Source organism: Colossoma macropomum, unplaced genomic scaffold, assembly GCF_904425465.1.
Source record: "Colossoma macropomum unplaced genomic scaffold, Colossoma_macropomum, whole genome shotgun sequence".
NCBI classification, from domain to species: domain Eukaryota; kingdom Metazoa; phylum Chordata; class Actinopteri; order Characiformes; family Serrasalmidae; genus Colossoma; species Colossoma macropomum.
In genome coordinates, this window is record NW_023494784.1 from 28299120 (window position 1) to 28312286 (window position 13167).

General features: G+C 42.0%; 1 protein-coding gene across 1 annotated transcript; it reads left to right on the forward strand.

Moving 5' to 3' along the window:
• The first annotated feature begins 71 nt into the window (after window positions 1-71).
• Window positions 72-12858, forward strand: LOC118805947 (INO80 complex subunit D). The gene is made up of 10 exons (XM_036567142.1): window positions 72-739; window positions 2849-3095; window positions 4105-4919; window positions 5595-5700; window positions 5866-6090; window positions 6753-6862; window positions 7937-8070; window positions 8301-8527; window positions 8716-8873; window positions 9109-12858. Exons 2-10 carry the CDS (start codon window positions 2878-2880, stop codon window positions 10089-10091), a joined length of 2976 nt encoding a protein of 991 aa, XP_036423035.1. The 5' UTR covers window positions 72-739; window positions 2849-2877; the 3' UTR covers window positions 10092-12858.
• The last annotated feature ends 309 nt before the right edge of the window (window positions 12859-13167 follow it).

Genomic DNA, 13167 nt, shown 5'->3' on the forward strand with positions numbered 1-13167 from the left:
TAATTTTGTTGTACTGACATTGTAATCTTGTGCAAAAAAAATGTAAACTTGATCATTGTGAAGTCAGAATTAATTTTGTCCAACAAGTGTATGGCGATTTAAATTCGCTATGTAAACTTAGCTAATATGTAAAGTTTTTAGGTCTCCTCCCTTTTACTAAATCTATTTCACGCTCTGGCAGTCAGTGGTCAATAAGAAAGAGCGACGGTAACGTTACTCTGTCGGGCAGAGTAATACACACAGAAGTTGGTCAGACCTCAGAGGGGACGTGTGTAATCAGGCTTACAAAATGTTTTGCAGGACACGTTCAACCTTTGTACCTGCTGGATATCCCTTGACATCCTCTCTCCCACAGATCTGGGGCAGCTTAGTGAAAATGGATGTCCATGGTGGTTCATTATTTCTCCCGTTAATATCTTGTTCAACTTCCAATATGGTAGAAGAGGTTGTTGTCGAGCTGTGGGTTGTTGTCATGTCCCCCCAGTGCCGATAGTGGTGCTGTGAGGAGTCTACCGAGGACTGAGCTAAATAAAACCCAGCAGCCCGTACTTCCAATGTTAGCCGAGGATAAAATACATTTAAATGCCTCTTTGCTCTAAAATTCATGGCGCACAACTTCAAAAAGGAGTATTTTCCGTAGCATTTCGAGTACCGATGCATAACGGGTGCAGCTGATCGTATTAGGCATTTCCACAGTCTATCCGGAGTGAATACCCCGTAGCGCCTAGACTAATTGAAGGTAAGCACAACTGTCTTACAGCCGGGCTGTCGATTATAGATGCAGCCGATTTTGAGAACTGTAATGTGGTGCGTTTGCCATTCGAGGGCCGGGGCTGTGTAAGCTACTGTGGGCCGCTGTTTACATCCTTCTCCGGTTTTCTCTAGGTATCAGTGTATTGCATGGTGAAACGTTCAGTAGCAAGAGGCTTAATTAATATCTCCGACACCCATAAAGTGTATTTTCCAAGAGATATGCTTTTAAGTCCGTATGAAATTAGTGTAAAGGTTTCGAAATCAGCTAGCATGCTACGTAACTAGCTGCCTAGCATATTTGTGGGCCTGTGTGAAGAGGCCTGTACGCCTTTTTTCTTCTTTGTTTAGAACGATAATAATTACAATTACTTAACATATTCTGTATTTTTATAATTAACATGCGATGCAATATACGTGTATAAAAATTATATTTCGATTTACTGTTTAGAAGTTGAAATTAAACTCGAACTGTGTCTGTGTACCCGTTTCCTGGATACCCGCGACTTTGTTTTTAGCAATAGAAGCTAAAATACATCGGCTAGCTAACCTAGCTGTCCTGACCAAAAGGCTTTCGAGCGCTTTGGATAATATATTAGCGAACTAGCTAACTTTCCATAAACTGAGATGGAATAAAAAATGAAGTGGTCCGTTAAATAATATCAACTGTCACAAATTGAACGTTCCCTGTAATTCAAAATGAAACTGATAGTTGGGTTGCTAAATTAGTTAACGTTAGCTCAATTTTAACGCTATCCGAAAGCTGATTGTTTTAGCAATGCTAACTAGCTACAGATTATTTAAATGGTAGTTAACCGTTTTAGTGATATTAATGTAAGGATATGGTAGAACCATTAGTCTTCCCAGTTCGCTACACTTACACTTCTTGAAATCAGTGTCCGTAACATCATTCTAAACCTTTGTTTGCATTTAGATGCTATCAAGATGCTAACTTACAACGATATTCACTTTTGTGTTTCAACAGCTGTTTCGGTTAACTGTCTAAAAGTAGTCTGAATTTGATGTGGTACTCAGGCAAATGATTTATACTGAACATGACAAAATAAGCGTAAAAAAGAAATTAGTTTCAGTTTCAAAACCTACGCCAGTATCTGGTATAGTCTTGTTATAATGCAGTTGTCAATGTCAGTAAACCTTTTAGTCAGGTTAAGTCTTTACTAAATGATCTATAATACGTGAATTACACTGTCACGCTCTTGCTTAGGCATTTGTGCGAGGTTATATTAGTCTAGTCGAAGCCCAGAGAGGTGCTGTGCTCTGTGATCTCAGTGTTTATTCTGAGATTTCCACTCATCCCAGTGATACCTGTCTGGACAGAGTCGGTGATGCGAGACAAATGCGTTAGGTTATGTCAACGAGTTTTACCCTGCATGCAAAATTAAGCGTCGTTAATCTAACCTGAGTAAGTTAAGTAAAATTCATTTCTCTCTTTCCAGTATATTTGTTTTTGTTCCTTCTTTAACAGCACTCATATATGTTAATCAACAGTAGATATTTTGTTTTATAGAATTGTAACAGTTATATTGAGTATAAGCTCTATCATCTGTATCAGTACAGTATTTTGTTGGTGTAAGATCAAAGGTCAGTAGTGAGTGACTGTGAAAACCAAACCAGGTTTGCTGTTTTGCTCAAACATTAAGCCATGTAAACTAAATAAAATAAATAAATAAATAAATGACATAGGGAATAGACTGCATGTGTTCAGTGTGGTTTGTAAAATAATTAATGTGAAATGAAGTGAACCCTTAGGGAACATGGTGAGATGGGGTGTTATGTATTGATGTTCTCCATTCTGATTTATTATACATATATAACAGATTATGACCTTTGTTTGGTTCAAACCATCAGTAAGCCATCCAATCTAAGTATCTTTGATACAGGATGATGTTATTTGTATTTGTGTTATCCTCCTGAGTAATGCTTCCTTTGAATGTCTCTATTTCTGCTTCACTTTATTCTTCTGCCATGTGTGTTGTGTCAGCTGTCCCAGTACTTCATACTGGTATGCGAGTTGTACTGCAGCATCAAGTACATAGTTTATGATGCTTACACTCTCTTTTCGGGTTTTTCTCGTCAGCTGATGTTTTCAAGGACCAGAGTCACGTGATGTATGAGGGGAAACACATACACTTCTCGGAGGTGGACAATAAGCCTTTGTGCTCCTACAGCCCCAAGCTCTGCAAGCAGCGCAGACTTAACGGATACGCCTTCTGCATACGACATGTTCTAGAGGACAAGACTGCTCCCTTCAAACAATGTGAATATGTGGCCAAGTACAACAGCCAGCGATGCACCAACCCCATCCCCAAATCTGAGGACCGTAGGTAAGTTGTGTTTTGTTTTATTTTTGGGCAGCTGTCTGCCTTTTGTCTACACCCAGGGCCTGTCTCACGAAGCAGGACAGGGCAGGTTAATTTTGGGATTTTGGATCATAAATAGCTTTTGGACCAATCAGTGCTGGGCTCCTGACTGATCAGGGACAGCCTTCAAACGTGGACGCTCTCGTCCTTTTCTGGTCACGTTATTTTTCTTCAAGAGATTTGTGGCGTCAAGTGAAAAATATTTCTTTTCAGTGGAAAAAACGGATCATACAACATGTATATCAAGTAAAATAAAGTAATAATCTTATCAGCATTTGAGTGGAGTGAAAACAATAGAGACTTTCTACATATTTACAAAATATGATTTCTTTTTCTACCTTTGAAAAATAAGCTCACAATTCCACACGCAGTAACATCATGGTAACCTACACATGTGCATCGGCACAGGGATTAGTCGTAGCTTATGTATCTAAACCTATCTAAACTAATATTGTTAACCACCATCATAAAGTGGGAACTGTGGCTGGGCTTACTAGGTTTTGTGAAGCTGAAACTTAGTCAGGAATCCTGTCCAAGTTGAATGTGCGTGAGACAGGCCCCAGGAAGATGCTCCAACTCAGATCATTTATGCCAAATCTGATTAAGGCTTGATAGTTTAAGGTTTACACAGCATGTTATTGCACTCCTTTGGAGATTAGTACCGAAGTGAAATTAGGCTGGCATACACATCATACAGACCAGGAACATAGACCATCCTCAGTAGTATGAATTGCTAGCCTTAAATGTGACATGCCAAGAATGCTTTACAGCAATATGTAAAATAAAACATGTAACTAATAAGGTTAATTCTTTATTCATTAATAAATACATTTTGATGTAGGCTACTTGTAGCATGTGATATATGTGTGATCTTGTGGTCTGCAAAGTGAAATGGCATAGGTTTCTACTAAAATAAGTTTATAAAGTCTTCAATCCCATCCAAGACATAACTGTCTTTTGTTGAACTCTATAGATACTGTAACAGCCACCTGCAAGTGCTGGGCTTCATTCCCAAGAAGGAGCGTAAGAAGAAGCATGATGCATTGGAGTCTGTAGCCTTGAACATCACGGTGCCCTCTCTGACTCTCAAAGCCTCCAATGGGCTAGATGGCTTGCCTCCTTCACCCACCTACACTCGCCTGCCCCCCCTTACCCTCCCTGACACAGACCTGCTCGACCCCTTCGCCTTCTACGAGGAGGACACTGATGGAGGGGAGAGCGCCCTGCAGAAGAGCGCCATTGTTAAGAGGAAACTGCCTAGTCGACTAGCGCTCAGTCAGCAAGGTCCACCCCGTGACACTGACCTTCCTCCACCCACCTCAGAACACTTCACACCAGTCACGGTTGCCTGCACATTGCCCATCTCTCCACAGCTACCACCTCCACCACCACCACAGCCACCACCGCCACCACTTCCTCCTCCTCCTCCTCCTCCACCACAACCGCCAGGGCTTCTCCAATCTCCCCAGCCCACTGTTCTGTCCCCTTATGTCCAGCAGGGGGCACCGCAGGGTCTGCTATGCAAGCCAGCCCCACCTCAGACTGGAGCCTCTCTGGTGCCCAGTGCCCCCCCATCAGCAGGCCAGCAGAGCCAGCCTTTTGCCCGGAAAGTTCTCCTCACTGCCTCTGGTCACCCATCTCCTACCGAGGACTGTCCACAGCGCCGGCCTGTGGCAATGCGACCCACTGCCTTCACAGTGCCCCCTGCCTGTCTGCTGAGGCTGCAGCATCTGGTGCAGCTCTGTGCCCAGAGACACAGAGAACATGGAGACCTCTTCCCTCATCTTGGTAATGGAACAGATCAGTACACATACTTAAAAAACCAAGTTCCACCAGCGTCACAGAGATTATCAGTCATCAGTCTTCATAACGCCAGTACTTCAAGCAACTAAACAAAGCCATGATAAGGTTCTCCTATGGAAATTCCTTTAGTTCTTTGAGTCAGGGACTGCCATGGCAAGAAATAAACACAACTGCTCTTGTCTACATAGATAGATTACCACATACTTCAGAATGTGAGATGTTACACCTTTCCAAGGTACGATTGCAACTTGTCATTGAAACATGAAAACAGAGTAGATTAGTTTTGTGTAGAGCTTATATTTGGGCTAAGAGCAGCAGACAGAGAACAAGTCAGTTTTCAGCATGTGTTATACAGGTAACTAAATTGAATTAAATTGAGATGCACCTCATTTGACATCCTAATACAGTCACAAATAAATGTGAGCTGCATGAACACAGGTCTCAGACAGATGTTAAGGGACTCTTTAATTAGATGCTTGTAAGTGCCATTTAATTGAAGCATATCATGATCAGTTAAAACCATTTAAAATAAATAATTGTGTACTGAACTGGTCTGAGAAGAACATTGTGTGCTAAACAGGTGTAGGAGCAGGCAATAAGAGGGTTTCTTTGATTGGACTGTTCATGAAATTACTAACCCATTTAACTGTGTATGCTCAGGGCTGGATTGGTCTGAAGACAGTGCTGATGAGGATGAAGATACAGAAGAAAGAATTCCTTCATTGCCTCAGGCTTGGAGATTACGGGAAGGAAGTCATCACCATCAGTAAGGGATTCATTTGAAAAAACAAATGTGCATGCTGTGTGTGAATGTTCAGTTGAAAATTCATTCATTAAAAATTCAAGTTCATCCATCTGAAAATTGTGTCCTTCAGCTATGATTACTCTGTTTTCTGCTAGTTCTCATGTTACTTCTCTCTGTTTCTATCAGTTCCCTTCCTGAAGTTGTAGAGCCGCGGCGGTCTCGTCTGGCTCGGCTGTGTACATACTTGCAGGAGCGCTACAAGCACCTCTGCAGGGAGGAGAGAGCTGCCATGCGTCAGAGGAGATATAAGTACGTCTTCAGGAAAGCTCTTCTCCACGCAGCTAGCAAGGACCCTGACTGCACCGGGGAACTTATCCAACAGCTGAGCAAAACTTCTCACACGTCCAATAGGTAGGAGCAGAATATATTAGTAGTAGGGATGTGGAACTTGATTTGGAGTCTTTCTATGTTGTGGTGATATTTATTCTATTGTTCCTTCCCAGACTGAGAATCTAACACCAGCGATATTGTTCACCTTGTCTGTGGTTCCCAGACCAATCCTCAGGGACCCTCTTATGGTCCACATTTTTGCTTGATTCCTATGTGTTTCAAGTTAGATTGCAGATGAAATCTGGAATGCCTTCGGGTCTATGTATGAGAACCGTTGAAATATGCTTTCTACTAGTGACTTGAATCAGTGCGTGTGTGAGCAAAAATATTTATCAGCCAGAATGTCAAAATCAGATAATACAAACAACAAAAGATACTACTAATTATGTTTTCCTGTTATTCTGCATATAATATATTGACTGCCAGTGTATCATGCAACTCTAATCAGTAGGATTGAGAGAGGTTGAAGTGGACATAGATTGAACATGTTGGTGCTGGAATGCACTGTCAGAATCCTGAAAATGTTCCTCATAACATTGTTTCAAACTTAACATGATTGTTTTACAAGCAACTGCACACCAAGACTGTCACCTCTGGGAATGATTGTTATCTGTCCAGTATTTTCATGGTTGTGGTTTCTGTGGATTTATTTTTTTTAACTTACAAAATGTATTTGTTGTCAGTTTAAGGCCTGAGGTGCAGCAGGAAGTGGAAAAGGCTGTGTGTACAGGAAGCACCAAGGGTCAGCCTTGCAGCAACCCAGCTCTGCCTTTCACACGCCACTGCTTCCAACGTATCCTTCTGTCACACAGACACACACACATACACACACTCCTGCAGAACGACAGATAGCATTTTTATCTCCTAAATCAGTTAGAAGTTTGTGTGTCATTTAAAACAGACATTCATTTAAATGTGCTTTGAGACAGTCACTGGACACTTTATTAGGTATTATTTATTGGGCACTTTTATATATAGACTCACTGTCAATTTCATCAGGTCAACTTACAATATAGGAGCACTTTGTTGTTCTACAATTACAGGTTGTAGTTCATCTGTTTCTCCGCATAAGTTGTTAGCCTTTATTTACACTGTTTCTTCAGTGGTCAGGCCTCCCTTAAGACCACTGCTGAGCAGGTATTATTTGGCTGATTGATTGTTCTCAGCACTGCGGATCACACAGCAGTGTTAATAGAACATTTAAACACCTCAGTGTCACTTCTGGGCTGAGAATAGTCCACCAAACCAAAATATTCAGACAACAGCTGAAATGGAAAACAATTGACCACTGAGGATTAGAGGATGATTAAAACAAACTGTGCAGCAACAGTTAGCTGTTATTTCTATTTTTACATGTACAAAGTGGACCAACAAGGTAGCTGTGTCTAACAGAGTGAGCAGTAAGTAGACATAGTATACAAAAACTCCAGCAGTGTCTGACCCACTTGTACCAGTGCAACACACAATAAATATGCCAGTACGATAAGAGTGTCACTGCAGTGCTAAGAATCATCCACAAGCTGAATAATATCTGCTCAGCAGTGGTGCTTGGGGGCCCCCAGAAAGTCCAACTTGAATGTTTATGAACGTGGTCGAAAAAGGCCAACAAATCATACCAATCAACATATGGACTACAATCTATAATTGTAGAACTACAAAAATGCATCTGTGCGGAACCTCATATATACTTGATGAAATGGACAACGAGGGTAGATACAAGGTATCTATTAAAGTGGCCAGTGGGTGTATATTGTAATAAGGTCTAGTTCCACTTCTGATGCATAAGGTCTTTTTTTCCTCTCTGTGTCTAAAGTGGGGTGCTACGATGTACAGTGACGTGTTGTTCCATAACGATATGGTATTGCAGATATCCTGCTGAATCGTTCTCAGCAGCTCTTCTCCAGCTGTACGGCTCGATTTGCTGATGGACAGCAGTGTTCTGTCCCTGTCTTTGATATCACACACCAGACGCCTCTCTGTGACGAACATGCCAAGAAAATGGTGATTAAATATTTTTACTTTCATTATGTAGTCCTGAACCGCCAGCTCAGTACTGTAAGGGTTGTGTGATTTAAATGTGGTTGATGTTGGTCTTAAAATGTCTCTTCACAGTGTTCTGGAGGTGTTTAGTCACATTCAGTCTGTCATTGCACATTATTGGTTCCTATGTTAATCTTTGTTGACAGACATGGTTTATTGTTTGTGTGTATATGTGTCTTTTTTTCCTGCAGGATGATTTCTTGCGTGGGGATGGGAACAGGCGGGTACAGCAGCAGCTGCAACAGCAGCAAAGGCGGCCACGCAAGAAGAGTAAACCACCCGCTCTGACAAAGAAACACAAGAAGAAAAGGAGGCGAGGGCCACGACGTCCACAGAAACCCATCCCCCCTGCCCTGCCACAGGGCAACCTGCCGATGCCCCCCACACTGGCACTGCCCACCCACCATGCCAGCCTCAGGTACCCACACTCACCATCAGTCTTGCATATCTAATGGGTAATGGATGGGCATATCTTAGTCTATTTGTTAATCTTCTGTTTTTCATGTTTAAACATGCTTTTTTGTTTTCAGTTTATTTCAGAATGTGACATCTTTGGTGATGCTTTTGGCATTGCCTTGTTTTGAATTCCTTCTCTCTGTTCCTCAGGAGTCCCTCTACGCCTGACCTCAGTGCAGATGAGCTTCCTGATGACATCACCAATGACATAGCAGACATTCCAAATGACTTGGAGTTGAATCAGGAGGACTTCTCCGATGTGCTGCCCAGACTGCCTGATGACCTGCAGGACTTCGACCTGTTTGAGGGTATGGACATTTAAACTTAAATATATTAGGACTTGATTTGTAAGGCTCGCCAAGGGTAATGAGTGCTGAAAGTGTTAGGGACTTTTGTAATAGGGCTACAAGAATCCATAATCTGTTTAGTTAACTAAGCATGACAGCTCTACTCTGTACAAATGAATCTGTTATTTATGTGAAACCTTGTGTCCCTCCATCTCTTGCAATTGTGTGTGTGTGTGTGTGTTTTGTGTGTCTTTAGGTAAGAACGGGGAGTTGCTGCCCACTACAGAAGAAGCTGAGGAGTTGGTGCGTGCACTCCAGGCAATGGGTTCATATCCAGACTCGCTGGCTTGTTTAACCTCAATGGGTGAGCTAGCCCCGGCTGATGGGGTTGACCATCGCGCCATGAGTGTGTTTTCTGGTTCAGGGGTCACGGCAGCAGGTATGGGGGACCTCCTGAATGGCCGAATAGCATCAGACAACTTTTCCAGTCTGGAGCTGGAGGATAATCTCCTTCATCACTCAGCAGATCATTTCCCTCCCTCGCCATCTCCCCAGCCGCCTCCAGCCTCAGCCCCCACTGCGGCGCCCCCTGCAGGCCCCAACAGTGTGCTGGCCGAGCGAACGTTCCCTCATCCCACTCTCACTAAGACTGAGCCTCCGTTGCCCTCTCCACCGGGTAGTCATTACAGCAGTGAGCATGTGCCATCGCCCTACAGTGACCATATCTCCTCCCCACATGCTGGCTCCTACCAGACTGAGCCTCCACTCATGCTGGAGGTGCCTCTGAGTGGCTTACCAGGCGCTCCTCGAGCCTCCTGGAGCAACCTTCCGCTTTCTCTCACAGACCCAACACAGTTCGGTAACCTCCTGACTCCTGATGCTCACCTCCTCTCCACTTCTCTCTCCACCCCTCCCTCTAACACACACTCAGCAGCGTTGCGGCCCACAGCAGCCCTGTCTGCCCTGCCTCAGCCGGGCCTCACAGGCCTCACCTCGCCCCCTGCTTCCTCAACATCCCCCTCGAACTCTCCCCGAGACCTGCTCACCCCTGCCCAACCCAAACTGCAGCTCCCACAGTTTAGTGCAGCCTTCGGCCACCAGCTAGCCTCTCACAGCGGCATCCCTAAAGATCTCCAGCCCAGCCACAGTTCCACAGCACCCCCTACAGGCTTCACCATCGCCAGTGCCACTGCTGCAAGTGCCAACAGCGCAACTCCTCCCTTCCAGCAGAGCAAATGAAAGGGAAAGGCTGGCCTGCACACAAACCAATAGCAAAGCCTTATTCAGAGTTCAGCCAGAATGGACACTGTGAACTCCTACTGGCTTTTTTGATCTGATTTGGTGTAGCTCCCTGATTGATCACAACTCTTACATACAACTCTTGTCACTGCCTTTCAAGTCTCAAGAAATTTATTGGCCAGTTGTTACAAGTACACTGTACTTTTTATCTGATTATGTAGTCAGTCTAAAGTATTAAGTAATAGTATTGGTTGGATATCCCAGGTTGTTTGGGGGAAAAGTGTTGTGTATTTAGCAATACACATATTCTGAAATATAAATACTTATATTGTTATTCACACAGATTGGAGTAGCCAGTTGGTTTGTGTGCAGTGCCGTATTGCCTGTTTTTGTCGGGGTAAGGGTGCAGGAGTGTTCTGAGTAAGGAACGTTCTTTAGGTGAAGAGACTCACCCTATCATTATGACGTTGTCGTTGAGTTCAGTGTGTCTGCCTCGGTCAGTGGCCCCAGTTTAACTCATAACAGCTCAGTCTGGAGCTATCACCGTGTTACTGCTTCAGTCACTCATCCATTTTTCATGCAAGGCTTCATTTATTGAAAATGGACAGCAGAAGTATCAGTGAGTCTCTGGTCTTTACAACTGCGCATATCCAAATCTGATCGTGGGGGCGTCTAGTCATGAAAGAATCCGCCAAACATCTTTTATCCAGAAGATTTTATATTGCACTGTACATATTTATCGTTTTATCAGCTTATGCAGACACTCGGATGAAGCTAACTCAGTGGACCTAGCCTGGGCCATAGGCTTTTCCTGTTCAGAGACCTCACAGACAGCTGAAGGTAAAACCTGGTTACTCAAAGCAATAAAACACATCAGCATATTTTCTCATCACAGTATTGAAGCACGTGTCAGTCTCATGGCATCTAGACAGCTCGACCATCGTAGAAGTCTTGAGTCTTGAGAAACACGTTCTTTCATTGAAAACAAAGGCTGAACTCTCTTCTGGTTAATAGTAGAGCTAAAGCTAGGCTGTGTTAATTGAAAGAAAAAAAAAACACCAATATGGAACTTTTATGGAAAATATAAAATAGCTTTTATATTTATGACAAAAGAAAAAGAAAAAATCTATATATATATTGAGCGTTTTAACCAAATATATGGATGTTCCTCTTTATGGTGCTTATTAGGTTTAGAATAAAATGGCCTAGTGAGGTTTCTGCTTAAGCCAAGAGCAGAGCAGTCTTTTAATAGACACATGGAATTTGTGGATGAATAGTTAATATCACCTTAAATGACCCTGTCTGTCCTGTGCTGGGACCTTTTGGTGCAATTTCTATGGAACAGGACTGTGTTCATATACGTCTGCTCGTCATACTTCCACAGTAAAATGAACCAGGTTTAAACTCAGCATGTGCAGTAGGCTGGCTGCCAGCACAGAAAATAAACTGCTGTTGATCAGCCTGAGAGGCAGCACAGGGAAGCACTCCCCACCCAATCCTGGCCTGTTATTATTTTTTTATTCTTCTTCAGCTATGACAGTAAAACATGGGTTTTTGGTAGTTTTTAGACAGAATGATTATCACATATTGTCATGTGTTAAATATATTTATAGAGTAGCAATTGGATTTGGAAGTAGCAATTGGTTTTTATTGGTGAGTTTAACTGAGTGGCAGTGGACTGATTATGAGGTTAAAACATTCATTTGCAGGATATCCAGTGGAGTTCTAGTTTTGTGGTGTACCTGTCACTAGGTTTAATGGCTATCAAAATTCTTGTGATTAATATTTGAATTAAGTTGAATGACTGTTGTTGGTGTAGTCTCATCATTTATTTGGACAAAAAGACTGTGATTATGTTTGACAGTATTTTTGATAGCTATTAAAATCCAGCTAGCAGTTATAGCTGCAAGATTGGTGTTTGCATGAACATGAACACAAAAAAAACTATGACCTGCATTGTGACAACTGGATTGCCCGTGGAAGCTTGTGTCCAAAGAGAAAGATTAAGAAGAATGCTAATGTGATAGTAAGCATACTGGAACTGCACAAATCTAAATCGAAGCATACTTAGTTTGGAGTTTAACTGTTGTCCATTTATCACATGGATCACTTCACAGTTGTGGTCGTGCTGTAGCATCAGTGATTTTCATCGGTAGTTTCTTCTTGTGAATCAAGGCCTCAACCAAGTTCCTACTGCTTAAAGAGCAAATAGATAATTACTTGTTGATTAGTTGGTTCAAACAAATGATATTAGCAGGAAGCACTTTGAGCTCTTCAGTACCTTCAACCACACCATGAAGTCGTCTCCCTGTAGTTGTACTAATCCTAGGATGTTAATGAGCTGGATTGTTACTCACAAAGAAGGTGATCCTGCTGTGTTTCACATAGAGCATGAGAAAATTTACTGCACAGAGAAACTCCAGTCAACCCTCTAAAACAAACCATCTTCAGGGCTCTGTTGGCACTTGAAACTGCTTAAAATCTGAAAGATGGCTGACAAATTCCTATACTCATTGAATGTACTGTATAACTGTTTTTAAAATGATAGGATGAGCTAATAATAATCTAGTCACCTTTTGTTATTGGTCCTTGTTTAATTTGTCTAAGGTATTTTTTGTATACAAAGGTTTACATTTTTATGTATATTTTTCTTGTACAATTATGTAATATGTGTATAAACATTGTATGTAATATCTGTATATAGTGTGACAAAATTTGATCTTTGTTTTTGGACGTATGAATAAAAACTTGCTGTGTGGAATCTGCACATCAGTGTCAATTTACTGTAAAGCTAAACTATATTTGTGCGTGAGTTTAGCATGTACAGGATGATGTATAAATCAGCACACATTTAGGAGAAATAAATTGGGGAAATTTTTTTTTGTTTTTATAGCACAAAAATCTCAAAAAGTGTCCCTTTTTGAGATTTTTGTGCCCTGCTATGAAGGCAGTCATTTTCAAGTTATTTCTACTCTTGGCATTTTTTTCAAAAACATCCAGCAGAAGACAAAAGAATGCATTCTTACCTATTTGCAAGAAGTAGAACCTCATATGAAAGTAGTTACATTTGCAATCA